At 42.5% G+C, this 24,316-nt stretch overlaps 1 protein-coding gene across 1 annotated transcript; it reads left to right on the forward strand.

Annotated features, from left to right (window-relative positions):
* The first annotated feature begins 384 nt into the window (after positions 1 to 384).
* Positions 385 to 23,320, forward strand: LOC143484587 (uncharacterized). Its single transcript, XM_076983396.1, has 22 exons — positions 385 to 922; positions 2,204 to 2,268; positions 4,537 to 4,584; positions 5,677 to 5,724; positions 6,709 to 6,768; positions 8,044 to 8,122; positions 8,183 to 8,328; positions 9,505 to 9,564; positions 9,808 to 9,867; positions 11,362 to 11,430; positions 12,616 to 12,675; positions 12,952 to 13,299; positions 14,473 to 14,538; positions 14,782 to 14,841; positions 15,427 to 15,519; positions 15,913 to 15,960; positions 17,569 to 17,628; positions 18,703 to 18,762; positions 19,024 to 19,074; positions 20,368 to 20,631; positions 20,893 to 20,964; positions 23,303 to 23,320. Exons 1-22 carry the CDS (start codon positions 385 to 387, stop codon positions 23,318 to 23,320), a joined length of 2,373 nt encoding a protein of 790 aa, XP_076839511.1.
* The last annotated feature ends 996 nt before the right edge of the window (positions 23,321 to 24,316 follow it).

Below are 24,316 nucleotides of genomic sequence, written 5' to 3' on the forward strand. Positions count from 1 at the left end.
AACACTTCCTCATCCAATCCTATTCCAACTATTACAAACACAACCATTAGCAACATCCCTTCCTCATCTCCTCCAGTTCCTTCCACTACAATCACTACCAGTAGCAACAGCCCTTCCTCATCCCCTCCTATTCCTACCACTACAATCACTACCATTAGCAACACCCCTTCCACTTCTCCTCCTATTCCTACGACTATAATCACTACCAGTAGCAACAACCCTTCCTCATCCCCTCCTATTACTACGACTACAAACACTACCATTAGCAACACCGCTTTCTCATCCCCTCCTATTCCAATCACTACAAACACTACCATTAGCAACAGCCCTTCCTCATCCCGTATTCCTTTAACTAATAACAATTATACTGACATTATCAACACGATGATAACACCCTCAGAAAGTACAACTACATCCACTACTGTTGTATTCACTACTGTCAATCTTCCTACATCTTCATCAAATCTTCTTTCCACAATCAGCATCTCCACCATAACAGTCAATACAACTTTGACATCAAGCCCTACAAAAGTAAACAGCTCAGATACTTCATCTACGTTTCCAATCAACATCAGTATACCATCTATGGTCAGCAACACCTCTACACCAAGCCTTACTAGTACAAATAACACTTCACCTCCTGTTGAATTTTCAGCCACAAGTGGAAATTCTACCAGCACACAAAGTGGTGACAGAAATCCTACTACCAACATTGTTCCTGCAACTACCAGCCTGAACATAACAACCATGTTGCCTATCCCAACAAATATTTCTACAATACCTGTCAACAAAACAATAACATTTAACAGTGCCTCTATCAACACGAATTTCAACAACTCTGATACTACTCTGATCTCTACTCTGCCAGTCAACATCACTAATTCATCTACAGTCAACAGCACCTCTACACTCAACCTCAATAGTACAAACAACACTTCATCTCCTCTTGGATTTCCAGTCACAAATGGAACTTCTACCAGCATACAAACAAGTGGCAATAACAATCCTACTACAAACACCGTTACTTCAACCACTGCCAGCCTGAACACAGCAACAATTCTCCCAATCCCAACAAGTATTTCTGCAATACCTGTCAACAATGTAACAATTAACAATGCATCGATCCCTTCGAATGTCAACAACTTGAATACATCCTCTACACTCCCAATCACCATCACTTCTCCATCTACTCCATCTACTGTCAGCAACAACTCTACACCCAGCAGTGCAAGTAGTAACAACACTTCACTTCCTCTTGGATTTCCAGTCACAAATGGAACTTCTACCAGCATACAAACAAGTGACAATAACAATCCTACTACAAACACCGTTACTTCAACCACTGCCAGCCTGAACACAGCAACAATTCTCCCAATCCCAACAAGTATTTCTGCAATACCTGTCAACAACATAGTAACAATTAACAATGCATCTATCCCTTCGAATGTCAACAACTTGAATACATTCTCTACCCTCCCAATCACCATCACTTCTCCATCTACTCCACCTACTGTCAGCAACACCTCTACACCCAGCAGTGCAAGTAGTAACAACACTTCACCTCCTCTTGGATTTCCAGTCACAAATGGAACTTCTACCAGCACACAAACAAGTGGCAATAACAATCCTACAACAAACAATGTTACTTCAACCACTGCCAGCCTGAACACTGCAACAATTCTGCCAATCCCAACAAGTGTTTCTGCAATACCTGTCAACAACAATGTAACAATTAACAATGCATCTATCCCTTCGAATGTCAACAACATGAATATATCCTCTACCCTCCCAATCACCATCACTACTCCATCTACTCCACCTACTGCAAGCAACACCTCTACACCCAGCAGTGCAAGTAGTAACAACACTTCACCTCCAATTGGATTTGGAGTCACAAATGGAACTTTTACCAGCACACAAACAAGTGGCAATAACAATCCTACTACAAACACCGTTACTTCATCCACTGCCAGCCTGAACACAGCAACAATTCTCCCAATCCCAACAAGTATTTCTGCAATACCTGTCAACAACACAGTAACAATTAACAATGCATCTATCCCTTCGAATGTCAACAACATGAATATATCCTCTACCCTCCCAATCACCATCACAACTCCATCTACTCCACCTACTGTCAGCAATACCTCTACACCCAGCAGTGCAAATAGTAACAACACTTCACCTCCAATTGGATTTGGAGTTACAAATGGAACTTCTACCAGCACACAAACAATTGGCAATAACAATCCTACTACAAACACAGTTACTTCAGCCACTGCCAGCCTGAACACAGCAACAATTCTGCCAATCCCAACAAGTATTTCTGCAATACCTGTCAACAACAACGTACCAATTAACAATGCATCTATCCCTTCGAATGTCAACAACATGAATATATCCTCTACCCTCCCAATCACCATCACTACTCCATCTACTGTCAGCATCACCTCTACACCCAGCGGTGCAAGTAGTAACAACACTTCACCTCCTCTTGGACTACCAGTCACAAATGGAACTTCTACCAGCACACAAACAAGTGGCAATAACAATCCTACTACAAACACTGTTACTTTAACCACGGCCAGCCTGAACACAGCAACAATTCTGCCAATCCCAACAGGTATTTCTGCAATACCTGTCAACAACACAGTAACAATTAACAATGCATCTATCCCTTCAAATGTCAACAACTTGAATACATCCTCTACCCTCCCAATCACCATCACTACTCCATCTACTCCATCTACTGTCAGCAACACCTCTACACCCAGCATTGCAAGTAGTAACAACACTTCACCTCCTAATGGATTTGGAGTTACAAATGGAACTTCCACCAGCACACAAACAAGTGGCAATAACAATCCTACTACAAACACCGTTACTTCAGCCACTGCCAGCCTGAACACAGCAACAATTCTGCCAATCCCAACAAGTATTTCTGCAATACCTGTCAACAACGTAACAATTAACAATGCATCTATCCCTTCGAATGTCAACAACATGAATACATCCTCTACCCTCCCAATCACCATCACAACTCCATCTACTCCATCTACTGTCAGCAACACCTCTACACCCAGCATTGCAAGTAGTAACAACACTTCACCTCCTATTGGATTTGGAGTTACAAATGGAACTTCCACCATCACACAAACAAGTGGCAAAAACAATCCTACTACAAACACTGTTACTTTAACCACGGCCAGCCTGAACACAGCAACAATTCTGCCAATCCCAACAAGTATTTCTGCAATACCTGTCAACAACACAGTAGCAATTAACAATTCATCTATCCCTTCAAATGTCAACAACTTGAATACATCCTTTACCCTCCCAATCACCATCACTACTCCATCTACTCCATCTACTGTCAGCAACACCTCTACACCCAGCATTGCAAGTAGTAACAACACTTCACCTCCTATTGGATTTGGAGTTACAAATGGAACTTCCACCAGCACACAAACAAGTGGCAATAACAATCCTACTACAAACACTGTTACTTCAACCACTGCCAGCCTGAACACAGCAACAATTCTGCCAATCCCAACAAGTATTTCTGCAATACCTGTCAACAACACAGTAACAATTAACAATGCATCTATCCCTTCGAATGTCAACAACTTGAATACATCCTCTACCCTCCCAATCACCATCACTACTCCATCTACTCCACCTACTGTCAGCAACACCTCTACACCCAGCATTGCAAGTAGTAACAACACTTCACCTTCTCTTGGATTTCCAGTCACAAATGGAACTTCTACCAGCACACAAACAAGTGGCAATAACAATCCTACTACAAACACCATTACTTCAGCCACTGCCAGCCTGAACACAGCAACAATTCTGCCAATCCCAACAAGTATTTCTGCAATACCTGTCAACAACAACGTAACAATTAACAATGCATCTATCCCTTCGAATGTCAACAACATGAATATATCCTCTACCCTCCCAATCACCATCACTACTCCATCTACTGTCAGCATCACCTCTACACCCAGCGGTGCAAGTAGTAACAACACTTCACCTCCTCTTGGACTACCAGTCACAAATGGAACTTCTACCAGCACTCAAACAAGTGGCAATAACAATCCTACTACAAACACTGTTACTTTAACCACGGCCAGCCTGAACACAGCAACAATTCTGCCAATCCCAACAAGTATTTCTGCAATACCTGTCAACAACACAGTAACAATTAACAATGCATCTATCCCTTCAAATGTCAACAACTTGAATACATCCTCTACCCTCCCAATCACCATCACTACTCCATCTACTCCATCTACTGTCAGCAACACCTCTACACCCAGCATTGCAAGTAGTAACAACACTTCACCTCCTAATGGATTTGGAGTTACAAATGGAACTTCCACCAGCACACAAACAAGTGGCAATAACAATCCTACTACAAACACTGTTACTTCAACCACTGCCAGCCTGAACACAGCAACAATTCTGCCAATCCCAACAAGTATTTCTGCAATACCTGTCAACAACACAGTAACAATTAACAATGCATCTATCCCTTCGAATGTCAACAACTTGAATACATCCTCTACCCTCCCAATCACCAACACTACTCCATCTACTCCATCTACTGTCAGCAACACCTCTACACCCAGCAGTGCAATTAGTAACAACACTTCACCTCCTCTTGGATTTGGAGTTACAAATGGAACTTCTACCAGCACACAAACAAGTGGCAATAACAATCCTACTACAAACACCGTTACTTCAGCCACTGCCAGCCTGAACACAGCAACAAATCTGCCAATCCCAACAAGTATTTCTGCAATACCTGTTAACAACGTAACAATTAACAATGCATCTATCCCTTCGAATGTCAACAACATGAATACATCCTCTACCCTCCCAATCACCATCACTACTCCATCTACTGTCAGCAACACCTCTACACCCAGCATTGCAAGTAGTAACAACACTTCACCTCCTAATGGATTTGGAGTTACAAATGGAACTTCCACCAGCACACAAACAAGTGGCAATAACAATCCTACTACAAACACTGTTACTTCAACCACTGCCAGCCTGAACACAGCAACAATTCTGCCAATCCCAACAAGTATTTCTGCAATACCTGTCAACAACACAGTAACAATTAACAATGCATCTATCCCTTCGAATGTCAACAACTTGAATACATCCTCTACCCTCCCAATCACCAACACTACTCCATCTACTCCACCTACTGTCAGCAACATCTCTTCACCCAGCAGTGCAAGTAGTAACAACACTTCACCTCCAATTGGATTTGGAGTCACAAATGGAACTTTTACCAGCACACAAACAAGTGGCAATAACAATCCTACTACAAACACCGTTACTTCAGCCACTGCCAGCCTGAACACAGCAACAATTCTGCCAATCCCAACAAGTATTTCTGCAATACCTGTCAACAACACAGTAACAATTAACAATGCATCTATCCCTTCAAATGTCAACAACTTGAATACATCCTCTACCCTCCCAATCACCATCACTACTCCATCTACTCCATCTACTGTCAGCAACACCTCTACACCCAGCATTGCAAGTAGTAACAACACTTCACCTCCTATTGGATTTGGAGTTACAAATGGAACTTCCACCAGCACACAAACAAGTGGCAATAACAATCCTACTACAAACACCGTTACTTCAGCCACTGCCAGCCTGAACACAGCAACAATTCTGCCAATCCCAACAAGTATTTCTGCAATACCTGTCAACAACACAGTAACAATTAACAATGCATCTATCCCTTCGAATGTCAACAACTTGAATACATCCTCTACCCTCCCAATCACCAACACTACTCCATCTACTCCACCTACTGTCAGCAACATCTCTTCACCCAGCAGTGCAAGTAGTAACAACACTTCACCTCCAATTGGATTTGGAGTCACAAATGGAACTTTTACCAGCACACAAACAAGTGGCAATAACAATCCTACTACAAACACCGTTACTTCAGCCACTGCCAGCCTGAACACAGCAACAATTCTGCCAATCCCAACAAGTATTTCTGCAATACCTGTCAACAACACAGTAACAATTAACAATGCATCTATCCCTTCAAATGTCAACAACTTGAATACATCCTCTACCCTCCCAATCACCATCACTACTCCATCTACTCCATCTACTGTCAGCAACACCTCTACACCCAGCATTGCAAGTAGTAACAACACTTCACCTCCTAATGGATTTGCAGTTACAAATGGAACTTCCACCAGCACACAAACAAGTGGCAATAACAATCCTACTACAAACACTGTTACTTCAACCACTGCCAGCCTGAACACAGCAACAATTCTGCCAATCCCAACAAGTATTTCTGCAATACCTGTCAACAACACAGTAACAATTAACAATGCATCTATCCCTTCGAATGTCAACAACTTGAATACATCCTCTACCCTCCCAATCACCAACACTACTCCATCTACTCCACCTACTGTCAGCAACATCTCTTCACCCAGCAGTGCAAGTAGTAACAACACTTCACCTCCAATTGGATTTGGAGTCACAAATGGAACTTTTACCAGCACACAAACAAGTGGCAATAACAATCCTACTACAAACACCGTTACTTCAGCCACTGCCAGCCTGAACACAGCAACAATTCTGCCAATCCCAACAAGTATTTCTGCAATACCTGTCAACAACACAGTAACAATTAACAATGCATCTATCCCTTCGAATGTCAACAACTTGAATACATCCTCTACCCTCCCAATCACCAACACTACTCCATCTACTCCACCTACTGTCAGCAACATCTCTTCACCCAGCAGTGCAAGTAGTAACAACACTTCACCTCCAATTGGATTTGGAGTCACAAATGGAACTTTTACCAGCACACAAACAAGTGGCAATAACAATCCTACTACAAACACCGTTACTTCAGCCAGTGCCAGCCTGAACACAGCAACAATTCTGCCAATCCCAACAAGTATTTCTGCAATACCTGTCAACAACACAGTAACAATTAACAATGCATCTATCCCTTCGAATGTCAACAACTTGAATACATCCTCTACCCTCCCAATCACCAACACTACTCCATCTACTCCACCTACTGTCAGCAACATCTCTTCACCCAGCAGTGCAAGTAGTAACAACACTTCACCTCCAATTGGATTTGGAGTCACAAATGGAACTTTTACCAGCACACAAACAAGTGGCAATAACAATCCTACTACAAACACCGTTACTTCAGCCACTGCCAGCCTGAACACAGCAACAATTCTGCCAATCCCAACAAGTATTTCTGCAATACCTGTCAACAACACAGTAACAATTAACAATGCATCTATCCCTTCGAATGTCAACAACTTGAATACATCCTCTACCCTCCCAATCACCATCACTACTCCATCTACTCCACCTACTGTCAGCAACACCTCTACACCCAGCATTGCAAGTAGTAACAACACTTCACCTTCTCTTGGATTTCCAGTCACAAATGGAACTTCTACCAGCACACAAACAAGTGGCAATAACAATCCTACTACAAACACCGTTACTTCAACCACTGCCAGCCTGAACACAGCAACAATTCTCCCAATCCCAACAAGTATTTCTGCAATACCTGTCAACAACACAGTAACAATTAACAATGCATCTATCCCTTCGAATGTCAACAACATGAATATATCCTCTACCCTCCCAATCACCATCACAACTCCATCTACTCCACCTACTGTCAGCAATACCTCTACACCCAGCAGTGCAAATAGTAACAACACTTCACCTCCAATTGGATTTGGAGTTACAAATGGAACTTCTACCAGCACACAAACAATTGGCAATAACAATCCTACTACAAACACCATTACTTCAGCCACTGCCAGCCTGAACACAGCAACAATTCTGCCAATCCCAACAAGTATTTCTGCAATACCTGTCAACAACAACGTAACAATTAACAATGCATCTATCCCTTCGAATGTCAACAACATGAATATATCCTCTACCCTCCCAATCACCATCACTACTCCATCTACTGTCAGCATCACCTCTACACCCAGCGGTGCAAGTAGTAACAACACTTCACCTCCTCTTGGACTACCAGTCACAAATGGAACTTCTACCAGCACACAAACAAGTGGCAATAACAATCCTACTACAAACACTGTTACTTTAACCACGGCCAGCCTGAACACAGCAACAATTCTGCCAATCCCAACAAGTATTTCTGCAATACCTGTCAACAACACAGTAACAATTAACAATGCATCTATCCCTTCAAATGTCAACAACTTGAATACATCCTCTACCCTCCCAATCACCATCACTACTCCATCTACTCCATCTACTGTCAGCAACACCTCTACACCCAGCATTGCAAGTAGTAACAACACTTCACCTCCTAATGGATTTGGAGTTACAAATGGAACTTCCACCAGCACACAAACAAGTGGCAATAACAATCCTACTACAAACACTGTTACTTCAACCACTGCCAGCCTGAACACAGCAACAATTCTGCCAATCCCAACAAGTATTTCTGCAATACCTGTCAACAACACAGTAACAATTAACAATGCATCTATCCCTTCGAATGTCAACAACTTGAATACATCCTCTACCCTCCCAATCACCAACACTACTCCATCTACTCCATCTACTGTCAGCAACACCTCTACACCCAGCAGTGCAATTAGTAACAACACTTCACCTCCTCTTGGATTTGGAGTTACAAATGGAACTTCTACCAGCACACAAACAAGTGGCAATAACAATCCTACTACAAACACTGTTACTTCAGCCACTGCCAGCCTGAACACAGCAACAAATCTGCCAATCCCAACAAGTATTTCTGCAATACCTGTTAACAACGTAACAATTAACAATGCATCTATCCCTTCGAATGTCAACAACATGAATACATCCTCTACCCTCCCAATCACCATCACTACTCCATCTACTGTCAGCAACACCTCTACACCCAGCATTGCAAGTAGTAACAACACTTCACCTCCTAATGGATTTGGAGTTACAAATGGAACTTCCACCAGCACACAAACAAGTGGCAATAACAATCCTACTACAAACACTGTTACTTCAACCACTGCCAGCCTGAACACAGCAACAATTCTGCCAATCCCAACAAGTATTTCTGCAATACCTGTCAACAACACAGTAACAATTAACAATGCATCTATCCCTTCGAATGTCAACAACTTGAATACATCCTCTACCCTCCCAATCACCAACACTACTCCATCTACTCCACCTACTGTCAGCAACATCTCTTCACCCAGCAGTGCAAGTAGTAACAACACTTCACCTCCAATTGGATTTGGAGTCACAAATGGAACTTTTACCAGCACACAAACAAGTGGCAATAACAATCCTACTATAAACACCGTTACTTCAGCCACTGCCAGCCTGAACACAGCAACAATTCTGCCAATCCCAACAAGTATTTCTGCAATACCTGTCAACAACACAGTAACAATTAACAATGCATCTATCCCTTCAAATGTCAACAACTTGAATACATCCTCTACCCTCCCAATCACCATCACTACTCCATCTACTCCATCTACTGTCAGCAACACCTCTACACCCAGCATTGCAAGTAGTAACAACACTTCACCTCCTATTGGATTTGGAGTTACAAATGGAACTTCTACCAGCACACAAACAAGTGGCAATAACAATCCTACTACAAACACTGTTACTTCAACCACTGCCAGCCTGAACACAGCAACAATTCTGTCAATCCCAACAAGTATTTCTGCAATACCTGTCAACCACACAGTAACAATTAACAATGCATCTATCCCTTCGAATGTCAACAACTTGAATACATCCTCTACCCTCCCAATCACCATCACTACTCCATCTACTCCACCTACTGTCAGCAACATCTCTACACCCAGCAGTGCAAGTAGTAACAAGACTTCACCTCCAATTGGATTTGGAGTCACAAATGGAACTTTTACCAGCACACAAACAAGTGGCAATAACAATCCTACTACAAACACCGTTACTTCAGCCACTGCCAGCCTGAACACAGCAACAATTCTGCCAATCCCAACAAGTATTTCTGCAATACCTGTCAACAACGTAACAATTAACAATGCATCTATCCCTTTGAATGTCAACAACATGAATACATCCTCTACCCTCCCAATCACCATCACAACTCCATCTACTCCACCTACTGTCAGCAACACCTCTACACCCAGCATTGCAAATAGTAACAACACTTCACCTTCTCTTGGATTTCCAGTCACAAATGGAACTTCTACCAGCACACAAACAAGTGGCAATAACAATCCTACTACAAACACCGTTACTTCAACCACTGCCAGCCTGAACACAGCAACAATTCTCCCAATCCCAACAAGTATTTCTGCAATACCTGTCAACAACACAGTAACAATTAACAATGCATCTATCCCTTCGAATGTCAACAACTTGAATACATCCTCTACCCTCCCAATCACCATCACTTCTCCATCTACTTCATCTACTGTCAGCAACACCTCTACACCCAGCAGTGCAAGTAGTAACAACACTTCACCTCCAATTGGATTTGGAGTCACAAATGGAACTTCAAACAGCACACAAACAAGTGGCAATAACAATCCTACTACAAACACTGTTACTTCAACCACTGCCAGCCTGAACACAGCAACAATTCTGCCAATCCCAACAAGTATTTCTGCAATACCTGTCAACAACAACGTAACAATTAACAATGCATCTATCCCTTCGAATGTCAACAACATGAATACATCCTCTACCCTCCCAATCACCATCACAACTCCATCTACTCCACCTACTGTCAGCAACACCTCTACACCCAGCATTGCAAGTAGTAACAACACTTCACCTTCTCTTGGATTTCCAGTCACAAATGGAACTTTAACCAGCACACAAACAAGTGGCAATAACAATCCTACTACAAACACCGTTACTTCAGCCACTGCCAGCCTGAACACAGCAACAATTCTGCCAATCCCAACAAGTATTTCTGCAATACCTGTCAACAACGTAACAATTAACAATGCATCTATCCCTTCGAATGTCAACAACATGAATACATCCTCTACCATCCCAATCACCATCACAACTCCATCTACTCCACCTACTGTCAGCAACACCTCTACACCCAGCATTGCAAGTAGTAACAACACTTCACCTTCTCTTGGATTTCCAGTCACAAATGGAACTTCTACCAGCACACAAACAAGTGGCAATAACAATCCTACTACAAACACCGTTACTTCAGCCACTGCCAGCCTGAACACAGCAACAATTCTCCCAATCCCAACAAGTATTTCTGCAATACCTGTCAACAACACAGTAACAATTAACAATGCATCTATCCCTTCGAATGTCAACAACTTGAATACATCCTCTACCCTCCCAATCACCATCACTTCTCCATCTACTTCATCTACTGTCAGCAACACCTCTACACCCAGCAGTGCAAGTAGTAACAACACTTCACCTCCAATTGGATTTGGAGTCACAAATGGAACTTCAACCAGCACACAAACAAGTGGCAATAACAATCCTACTACAAACACCGTTACTTCAGCCACTGCCAGCCTGAACACAGCAACAATTCTGCCAATCCCAACAAGTATTTCTGCAATACCTGTCAACAACACAGTAACAATTAACAATGCATCTATCCCTTCGAATGTCAACAACTTGAATACATCCTCTACCCTCCCAATCACCAACACTACTCCATCTACTCCACCTACTGTCAGCAACATCTCTTCACCCAGCAGTGCAAGTAGTAACAACACTTCACCTCCAATTGGATTTGGAGTCACAAATGGAACTTTTACCAGCACACAAACAAGTGGCAATAACAATCCTACTACAAACACCGTTACTTCAGCCACTGCCAGCCTGAACACAGCAACAATTCTGCCAATCCCAACAAGTATTTCTGCAATACCTGTCAACAACACAGTAACAATTAACAATGCATCTATCCCTTCAAATGTCAACAACTTGAATACATCCTCTACCCTCCCAATCACCATCACTACTCCATCTACTCCATCTACTGTCAGCAACACCTCTACACCCAGCATTGCAAGTAGTAACAACACTTCACCTCCTATTGGATTTGGAGTTACAAATGGAACTTCCACCAGCACACAAACAAGTGGCAATAACAATCCTACTACAAACACTGTTACTTCAACCACTGCCAGCCTGAACACAGCAACAATTCTGCCAATCCCAACAAGTATTTCTGCAATACCTGTCAACAACGTAACAATTAACAATGCATCTATCCCTTCAAATGTCAACAACATGAATACATCCTCTACCCTCCCAATCACCATCACAACTCCATCTACTCCACCTACTGTCAGCAACACCTCTACACCCAGCATTGCAAGTAGTAACAACACTTCACCTTCTCTTGGATTTCCAGTCACAAATGGAACTTCTACCAGCACACAAACAAGTGGCAATAACAATCCTACTACAAACACCGTTACTTCAGCCACTGCCAGCCTGAACACAGCAACAATTCTCCCAATCCCAACAAGTATTTCTGCAATACCTGTCAACAACACAGTAACAATTAACAATGCATCTATCCCTTCGAATGTCAACAACTTGAATACATCCTCTACCCTCCCAATCACCATCACTTCTCCATCTACTTCATCTACTGTCAGCAACACCTCTACACCCAGCAGTGCAAGTAGTAACAACACTTCACCTCCAATTGGATTTGGAGTCACAAATGGAACTTCAAGCAGCACACAAACAAGTGGCAATAACAATCCTACTACAAACACCGTTACTTCAGCCACTGCCAGCCTGAACACAGCAACAATTCTGCCAATCCCAACAAGTATTTCTGCAATACCTGTCAACAACACAGTAACAATTAACAATGCATCTATCCCTTCGAATGTCAACAACTTGAATACATCCTCTACCCTCCCAATCACCAACACTACTCCATCTACTCCACCTACTGTCAGCAACATCTCTTCACCCAGCAGTGCAAGTAGTAACAACACTTCACCTCCAATTGGATTTGGAGTCACAAATGGAACTTTTACCAGCACACAAACAAGTGGCAATAACAATCCTACTACAAACACCGTTACTTCAGCCACTGCCAGCCTGAACACAGCAACAATTCTGCCAATCCCAACAAGTATTTCTGCAATACCTGTCAACAACACATTAACAATTAACAATGCATCTATCCCTTCAAATGTCAACAACTTGAATACATCCTCTACCCTCCCAATCACCATCACTACTCCATCTACTCCATCTACTGTCAGCAACACCTCTACACCCAGCATTGCAAGTAGTAACAACACTTCACCTCCTATTGGATTTGGAGTTACAAATAGAACTTCTACCAGCACACAAACAAGTGGCAATAACAATCCTACTACAAACACTGTTACTTCAACCACTGCCAGCCTGAACACAGCAACAATTCTGTCAATCCCAACAAGTATTTCTGCAATACCTGTCAACCACACAGTAACAATTAACAATGCATCTATCCCTTCGAATGTCAACAACTTGAATACATCCTCTACCCTCCCAATCACCATCACTACTCCATCTACTCCACCTACTGTCAGCAACATCTCTACACCCAGCAGTGCAAGTAGTAACAAGACTTCACCTCCAATTGGATTTGGAGTCACAAATGGAACTTTTACCAGCACACAAACAAGTGGCAATAACAATCCTACTACAAACACCGTTACTTCAACCACTGCCAGCCTGAACACAGCAACAATTCTCCCAATCCCAACAAGTATTTCTGCAATACCTGTCAACAACACAGTAACAATTAACAATGCATCTATCCCTTCGAATGTCAACAACATGAATATATCCTCTACCCTCCCAATCACCATCACAACTCCATCTACTCCACCTACTGTCAGCAATACCTCTACACCCAGCAGTGCAAATAGTAACAACACTTCACCTCCAATTGGATTTGGAGTTACAAATGGAACTTCTACCAGCACACAAACAATTGGCAATAACAATCCTACTACAAACACCATTACTTCAGCCACTGCCAGCCTGAACACAGCAACAATTCTGCCAATCCCAACAAGTATTTCTGCAATACCTGTCAACAACAACGTAACAATTAACAATGCATCTATCCCTTCGAATGTCAACAACATGAATATATCCTCTACCCTCCCAATCACCATCACTACTCCATCTACTGTCAGCATCACCTCTACACCCAGCGGTGCAAGTAGTAACAACACTTCACCTCCTCTTGGACTACCAGTCACAAATGGAACTTCTACCAGCACACAAACAAGTGGCAATAACAATCCTACTACAAACACTGTTACTTTAACCACGGCCAGCCTGAACACAGCAACAATTCTGCCAATCCCAACAAGTATTTCTGCAATACCTGTCAACAACACAGTAACAATTAACAATGCATCTATCCCTTCAAATGTCAACAACTTGAATACATCCTCTACCCTCCCAATCACCATCACTACTCCATCTACTCCATCTACTGTCAGCAACACCTCTACACCCAGCATTGCAAGTAGTAACAACACTTCACCTCCTAATGGATTTGGAGTTACAAATGGAACTTCCACCAGCACACAAACAAGTGGCAATAACAATCCTACTACAAACACTGTTACTTCAACCACTGCCAGCCTGAACACAGCAACAATTCTGCCAATCCCAACAAGTATTTCTGCAATACCTGTCAACAACACAGTAACAATTAACAATGCATCTATCCCTTCGAATGTCAACAACTTGAATACATCCTCTACCCTCCCAATCACCAACACTACTCCATCTACTCCATCTACTGTCAGCAACACCTCTACACCCAGCAGTGCAATTAGTAACAACACTTCACCTCCTCTTGGATTTGGAGTTACAAATGGAACTTCTACCAGCACACAAACAAGTGGCAATAACAATCCTACTACAAACACCGTTACTTCAGCCACTGCCAGCCTGAACACAGCAACAAATCTGCCAATCCCAACAAGTATTTCTGCAATACCTGTTAACAACGTAACAATTAACAATGCATCTATCCCTTCGAATGTCAACAACATGAATACATCCTCTACCCTCCCAATCACCATCACTACTCCATCTACTGTCAGCAACACCTCTACACCCAGCATTGCAAGTAGTAACAACACTTCACCTCCTAATGGATTTGGAGTTACAAATGGAACTTCCACCAGCACACAAACAAGTGGCAATAACAATCCTACTACAAACACTGTTACTTCAACCACTGCCAGCCTGAACACAGCAACAATTCTGCCAATCCCAACAAGTATTTCTGCAATACCTGTCAACAACACAGTAACAATTAACAATGCATCTATCCCTTCGAATGTCAACAACTTGAATACATCCTCTACCCTCCCAATCACCAACACTACTCCATCTACTCCACCTACTGTCAGCAACATCTCTTCACCCAGCAGTGCAAGTAGTAACAACACTTCACCTCCAATTGAATTTGGAGTCACAAATGGAACTTTTACCAGCACACAAACAAGTGGCAATAACAATCCTACTACAAACACCGTTACTTCAGCCACTGCCAGCCTGAACACAGCAACAAATCTGCCAATCCCAACAAGTATTTCTGCAATACCTGTCAACAACACAGTAACAATTAACAATGCATCTATCCCTTCGAATGTCAACAACATGAATACATCCTCTACCCTCCCAATCACCATCACTACTCCATCTACTGTCAGCAACACCTCTACACCCAGCATTGCAAGTAGTAACAACACTTCACCTCCTAATGGATTTGGAGTTACAAATGGAACTTCCACCAGCACACAAACAAGTGGCAATAACAATCCTACTACAAACACTGTTACTTCAACCACTGCCAGCCTGAACACAGCAACAATTCTGCCAATCCCAACAAGTATTTCTGCAATACCTGTCAACAACACAGTAACAATTAACAATGCATCTATCCCTTCGAATGTCAACAACTTGAATACATCCTCTACCCTCCCAATCACCAACACTACTCCATCTACTCCACCTACTGTCAGCAACATCTCTTCACCCAGCAGTGCAAGTAGTAACAACACTTCACCTCCAATTGGATTTGGAGTCACAAATGGAACTTTTACCAGCACACAAACAAGTGGCAATAACAATCCTACTACAAACACCGTTACTTCAGCCACTGCCAGCCTGAACACAGCAACAATTCTGCCAATCCCAACAAGTATTTCTGCAATACCTGTCAACAACACAGTAACAATTAACAATGCATCTATCCCTTCAAATGTCAACAACTTGAATACATCCTCTACCCTCCCAATCACCATCACTACTCCATCTACTGTCAGCAACACCTCTACACCCAGCATTGCAAGTAGTAACAACACTTCACCTCCTAATGGATTTGGAGTTACAAATGGAACTTCCACCAGCACACAAACAAGTGGCAATAACAATCCTACTACAAACACTGTTACTTCAACCACTGCCAGCCTGAACACAGCAACAATTCTGCCAATCCCAACAAGTATTTCTGCAATACCTGTCAACAACACAGTAACAATTAACAATGCATCTATCCCTTCGAATGTCAACAACTTGAATACATCCTCTACCCTCCCAATCACCAACACTACTCCATCTACTCCACCTACTGTCAGCAACATCTCTTCACCCAGCAGTGCAAGTAGTAACAACACTTCACCTCCAATTGGATTTGGAGTCACAAATGGAACTTTTACCAGCACACAAACAAGTGGCAATAACAATCCTACTACAAACACCGTTACTTCAGGCACTGCCAGCCTGAACACAGCAACAATTCTGCCAATCCCAACAAGTATTTCTGCAATACCTGTCAACAACACAGTAACAATTAACAATGCATCTATCCCTTCAAATGTCAACAACTTGAATACATCCTCTACCCTCCCAATCACCATCACTACTCCATCTACTCCATCTACTGTCAGCAACACCTCTACACCCAGCATTGCAAGTAGTAACAACACTTCACCTCCTATTGGATTTGGAGTTACAAATGGAACTTCCACCAGCACACAAACAAGTGGCAATAACAATCCTACTACAAACACCGTTACTTCAGCCACTGCCAGCCTGAACACAGCAACAATTCTGCCAATCCCAACAAGTATTTCTGCAATACCTGTCAACAACACAGTAACAATTAACAATGCATCTATCCCTTCGAATGTCAACAACTTGAATACATCCTCTACCCTCCCAATCACCAACACTACTCCATCTACTCCACCTACTGTCAGCAACATCTCTTCACCCAGCAGTGCAAGTAGTAACAACACTTCACCTCCAATTGGATTTGGAGTCACAAATGGAACTTTTACCAGCACACAAACAAGTGGCAATAACAATCCTACTACAAACACCGTTACTTCAGCCACTGCCAGCCTGAACACAGCAACAATTCTGCCAATCCCAACAAGTATTTCTGCAATACCTGTCAACAACACAGTAACAATTAACAATGCATCTATCCCTTCAAATGTCAACAACTTGAATACATCCTCTACCCTCCCAATCACCATCACTACTCCATCTACTCCATCTACTGTCAGCAACACCTCTACACCCAGCATTGCAAGTAGTAACAACACTTCACCTCCTAATGGATTTGCAGTTACAAATGGAACTTCCACCAGCACACAAACAAGTGGCAATAACAATCCTACTACAAACACTGTTACTTCAACCACTGCCAGCCTGAACACAGCAACAATTCTGCCAATCCCAACAAGTATTTCTGCAATACCTGTCAACAACACAGTAACAATTAACAATGCATCTATCCCTTCGAATGTCAACAACTTGAATACATCCTCTACCCTCCCAATCACCAACACTACTCCATCTACTCCACCTACTGTCAGCAACATCTCTTCACCCAGCAGTGCAAGTAGTAACAACACTTCACCTCCAATTGGATTTGGAGTCACAAATGGAACTTTTACCAGCACACAAACAAGTGGCAATAACAATCCTACTACAAACACCGTTACTTCAGCCACTGCCAGCCTGAACACAGCAACAATTCTGCCAATCCCAACAAGTATTTCTGCAATACCTGTCAACAACACAGTAACAATTAACAATGCATCTATCCCTTCGAATGTCAACAACTTGAATACATCCTCTACCCTCCCAATCACCAACACTACTCCATCTACTCCACCTACTGTCAGCAACATCTCTTCACCCAGCAGTGCAAGTAGTAACAACACTTCACCTCCAATTGGATTTGGAGTCACAAATGGAACTTTTACCAGCACACAAACAAGTGGCAATAACAATCCTACTACAAACACCGTTACTTCAGCCACTGCCAGCCTGAACACAGCAACAATTCTGCCAATCCCAACAAGTATTTCTGCAATACCTGTCAACAACACAGTAACAATTAACAATGCATCTATCCCTTCAAATGTCAACAACTTGAATACATCCTCTACCCTCCCAATCACCATCACTACTCCATCTACTCAATCTACTGTCAGCAACACCTCTACACCCAGCATTGCAAGTAGTAACAACACTTCACCTCCTATTGGATTTGGAGTTACAAATGGAACTTCCACCAGCACACAAACAAGTGGCAATAACAATCCTACTACAAACACTGTTACTTCAGCCACTGCCAGCCTGAACACAGCAACAATTCTGCCAATCCCAACAAGTATTTCTGCAGTACCTGTCAACAACACAGTAACAATTAACAATGCATCTATCCCTTCAAATGTCAACAACTTGAATACATCCTCTACCCTCCCAATCACCATCACTACTCCATCTACTCCATATACTGTCAGCAACACCTCTACACCCAGCATTGCAAGTAGTAACAACACTTCACCTCCTAATGGATTTGCAGTTACAAATGGAACTTCCACCAGCACACAAACAAGTGGCAATAACAATCCTACTACAAACACTGTTACTTCAACCACTGCCAGCCTGAACACAGCAACAATTCTGCCAATCCCAACAAGTATTTCTGCAATACCTGTCAACAACACAGTAACAATTAACAATGCATCTATCCCTTCGAATGTCAACAACTTGAATACATCCTCTACCCTCCCAATCACCAACACTACTCCATCTACTCCACCTACTGTCAGCAACATCTCTTCACCCAGCAGTGCAAGTAGTAACAACACTTCACCTCCAATTGGATTTGGAGTCACAAATGGAACTTTTACCAGCACACAAACAAGTGGCAATAACAATCCTACTACAAACACCGTTACTTCAGCCACTGCCAGCCTGAACACAGCAACAATTCTGCCAATCCCAACAAGTATTTCTGCAATACCTGTCAACAACACAGTAACAATTAACAATGCATCTATCCCTTCAAATGTCAACAACTTGAATACATCCTCTACCCTCCCAATCACCATCACTACTCCATCTACTCCATCTACTGTCAGCAACACCTCTACACCCAGCATTGCAAGTAGTAACAACACTTCACCTCCTATTGGATTTGGAGTTACAAATGGAACTTCTACCAGCACACAAACAAGTGGCAATAACAATCCTACTACAAACACTGTTACTTCAACCACTGCCAGCCTGAACACAGCAACAATTCTGTCAATCCCAACAAGTATTTCTGCAATACCTGTCAACCACACAGTAACAATTAACAATGCATCTATCCCTTCGAATGTCAACAACTTGAATACATCCTCTACCCTCCCAATCACCATCACTACTCCATCTACTCCACCTACTGTCAGCAACATCTCTACACCCAGCAGTGCAAGTAGTAACAAGACTTCACCTCCAATTGGATTTGGAGTCACAAATGGAACTTTTACCAGCACACAAACAAGTGGCAATAACAATCCTACTACAAACACCGTTACTTCAGCCACTGCCAGCCTGAACACAGCAACAATTCTGCCAATCCCAACAAGTATTTCTGCAATACCTGTCAACAACGTAACAATTAACAATGCATCTATCCCTTTGAATGTCAACAACATGAATACATCCTCTACCCTCCCAATCACCATCACAACTCCATCTACTCCACCTACTGTCAGCAACACCTCTACACCCAGCATTGCAAGTAGTAACAACACTTCACCTTCTCTTGGATTTCCAGTCACAAATGGAACTTCTACCAGCACACAAACAAGTGGCAATAACAATCCTACTACAAACACCGTTACTTCAACCACTGCCAGCCTGAACACAGCAACAATTCTCCCAATCCCAACAAGTATTTCTGCAATACCTGTCAACAACACAGTAACAATTAACAATGCATCTATCCCTTCGAATGTCAACAACTTGAATACATCCTCTACCCTCCCAATCACCATCACTTCTCCATCTACTTCATCTACTGTCAGCAACACCTCTACACCCAGCAGTGCAAGTAGTAACAACACTTCACCTCCAATTGGATTTGGAGTCACAAATGGAACTTCAAACAGCACACAAACAAGTGGCAATAACAATCCTACTACAAACACCGTTACTTCAACCACTGCCAGCCTGAACACAGCAACAATTCTGCCAATCCCAACAAGTATTTCTGCAATACCTGTCAACAACAACGTAACAATTAACAATGCATCTATCCCTTCGAATGTCAACAACATGAATACATCCTCTACCCTCCCAATCACCATCACAACTCCATCTACTCCACCTACTGTCAGCAACACCTCTACACCCAGCATTGCAAGTAGTAACAACACTTCACCTTCTCTTGGATTTCCAGTCACAAATGGAACTTCTACCAGCACACAAACAAGTGGCAATAACAATCCTACTACAAACACCGTTACTTCAGCCACTGCCAGCCTGAACACAGCAACAATTCTGCCAATCCCAACAAGTATTTCTGCAATACCTGTCAACAACACAGTAACAATTAACAATGCATCTATCCCTTCGAATGTCAACAACTTGAATACATCCTCTACCCTCCCAATCACCAACACTACTCCATCTACTCCACCTACTGTCAGCAACATCTCTTCACCCAGCAGTGCAAGTAGTAACAACACTTCACCTCCAATTGGATTTGGAGTCACAAATGGAACTTTTACCAGCACACAAACAAGTGGCAATAACAATCCTACTACAAACACCGTTACTTCAGCCACTGCCAGCCTGAACACAGCAACAATTCTGCCAATCCCAACAAGTATTTCTGCAATACCTGTCAACAACACAGTAACAATTAACAATGCATCTATCCCTTCAAATGTCAACAACTTGAATACATCCTCTACCCTCCCAATCACCATCACTACTCCATCTACTCCATCTACTGTCAGCAACACCTCTACACCCAGCATTGCAAGTAGTAACAACACTTCACCTCCTATTGGATTTGGAGTTACAAATGGAACTTCCACCAGCACACAAACAAGTGGCAATAACAATCCTACTACAAACACTGTTACTTCAACCACTGCCAGCCTGAACACAGCAACAATTCTGCCAATCCCAACAAGTATTTCTGCAATACCTGTCAACAACGTAACAATTAACAATGCATCTATCCCTTCAAATGTCAACAACATGAATACATCCTCTACCCTCCCAATCACCATCACAACTCCATCTACTCCACCTACTGTCAGCAACACCTCTACACCCAGCATTGCAAGTAGTAACAACACTTCACCTTCTCTTGGATTTCCAGTCACAAATGGAACTTCTACCAGCACACAAACAAGTGGCAATAACAATCCTACTACAAACACCGTTACTTCAGCCACTGCCAGCCTGAACACAGCAACAATTCTCCCAATCCCAACAAGTATTTCTGCAATACCTGTCAACAACACAGTAACAATTAACAATGCATCTATCCCTTCGAATGTCAACAACTTGAATACATCCTCTACCCTCCCAATCACCATCACTTCTCCATCTACTTCATCTACTGTCAGCAACACCTCTACACCCAGCAGTGCAAGTAGTAACAACACTTCACCTCCAATTGGATTTGGAGTCACAAATGGAACTTCAACCAGCACACAAACAAGTGGCAATAACAATCCTACTACAAACACCGTTACTTCAGCCACTGCCAGCCTGAACACAGCAACAATTCTGCCAATCCCAACAAGTATTTCTGCAATACCTGTCAACAACACAGTAACAATTAACAATGCATCTATCCCTTCGAATGTCAACAACTTGAATACATCCTCTACCCTCCCAATCACCAACACTACTCCATCTACTCCACCTACTGTCAGCAACATCTCTTCACCCAGCAGTGCAAGTAGTAACAACACTTCACCTCCAATTGGATTTGGAGTCACAAATGGAACTTTTACCAGCACACAAACAAGTGGCAATAACAATCCTACTACAAACACCGTTACTTCAGCCACTGCCAGCCTGAACACAGCAACAATTCTGCCAATCCCAACAAGTATTTCTGCAATACCTGTCAACAACAACGTAACAATTAACAATGCATCTATCCCTTCGAATGTCAACAACATGAATATATCCTCTACCCTCCCAATCACCATCACTACTCCATCTACTGTCAGCAACACCTCTACACCCAGCGGTGCAAGTAGTAACAACACTTCACCTCCTCTTGGACTACCAGTCACAAATGGAACTTCTACCAGCACACAAACAAGTGGCAATAACAATCCTACTACAAACACTGTTACTTTAACCACGGCCAGCCTGAACACAGCAACAATTCTGCCAATCCCAACAAGTATTTCTGCAATACCTGTCAACAACACAGTAACAATTAACAATGCATCTATCCCTTCGAATGTCAACAACTTGAATACATCCTCTACCCTCTCAATTACCAACACTACTCCATCTACTCTACCTACTGTCAGCAACATCTCTACACCCAGCAGTGCAAGTAGTAACAAGACTTCACCTCCAATTGGATTTGGAGTCACAAATGGAACTTTTACCAGCACACAAACAAGTGGCAATAACAATCCTACTACAAACACCGTTACTTCAGCCACTGCCAGCCTGAACACAGCAACAATTCTGCCAATCCCAACAAGTATTTCTGCAATACCTGTCAACAACACAGTAACAATTAACAATGCATCTATCCCTTCAAATGTCAACAACTTGAATACATTCTCTACCCTCCCAATCACCATCACTACTCCATCTACTCCACCTACTGTCAGCAACACCTCTACACCCAGCATTGCAAGTAGTAACAACACTTCACCTTCTCTTGGATTTCCAGTCACAAATGGAACTTTAACCAGCACACAAACAAGTGGCAATAACAATCCTACTACAAACACCGTTACTTCAGCCACTGCCAGCCTGAACACAGCAACAATTCTGCCAATCCCAACAAGTATTTCTGCAATACCTGTCAACAACGTAACAATTAACAATGCATCTATCCCTTCGAATGTCAACAACATGAATACATCCTCTACCCTCCCAATCACCAACACAACTCCATCTACTCCACCTACTGTCAGCAACACCTCTACACCCAGCATTGCAAGTAGTAACAACACTTCACCTTCTCTTGGATTTCCAGTCACAAATGGAACTTTAACCAGCACACAAACAAGTGGCAATAACAATCCTACTACAAACACCGTTACTTCAGCCACTGCCAGCCTGAACACAGCAACAATTCTGCCAATCCCAACAAGTATTTCTGCAATACCTGTCAACAACGTAACAATTAACAATGCATCTATCCCTTCGAATGTCAACAACATGAATACATCCTCTACCATCCCAATCACCATCACAACTCCATCTACTCCACCAACTGTCAGCAACACCTCTACACCCAGCATTGCAAGTAGTAACAACACTTCACCTTCTCTTGGATTTCCAGTCACAAATGGAACTTCTACCAGCACACAAACAAGTGGCAATAACAATCCTACTACAAACACTGTTACTTTAACCACGGCCAGCCTGAACACAGCAACAATTCTCCCAATCCCAACAAGTATTTCTGCAATACCTGTCAACAACACAGTAACAATTAACAATGCATCTATCCCTTCGAATGTCAACAACTTGAATACATCCTCTACCCTCCCAATCACCATCACTACTCAATCTACTCCATCTACTGTCAGCAACACCTCTACACCCAGCAGTGCAAGTAGTAACAACACTTCACCTCCAATTGGATTTGGAGTCACAAATGGAACTTCAACCAGCACACAAACAAGTGGCAATAACAATCCTACTACAAACACCGTTACTTCAACCACTGCCAGCC

Source organism: Brachyhypopomus gauderio, chromosome 20, assembly GCF_052324685.1.
Source record: "Brachyhypopomus gauderio isolate BG-103 chromosome 20, BGAUD_0.2, whole genome shotgun sequence".
Lineage (NCBI taxonomy): Eukaryota > Metazoa > Chordata > Actinopteri > Gymnotiformes > Hypopomidae > Brachyhypopomus > Brachyhypopomus gauderio.

Coding starts and splice junctions, on each gene's coding strand:
- LOC143484587 (XM_076983396.1), top strand. CDS start 385: ATGATAACACCCTCAGAAAGTACAACTACATCCACTACTGTTGTATTC. Junction 15,520..15,912: donor GTAGTAACAACACTTCACCT/CCAATTGAATTT, acceptor GTTACTTCAACC/ACTGCCAGCCTGAACACAGC. Junction 17,629..18,702: donor TCACTACTCCATCTACTCCA/TCTACTGTCAGC, acceptor ACAAACACTGTT/ACTTCAGCCACTGCCAGCCT.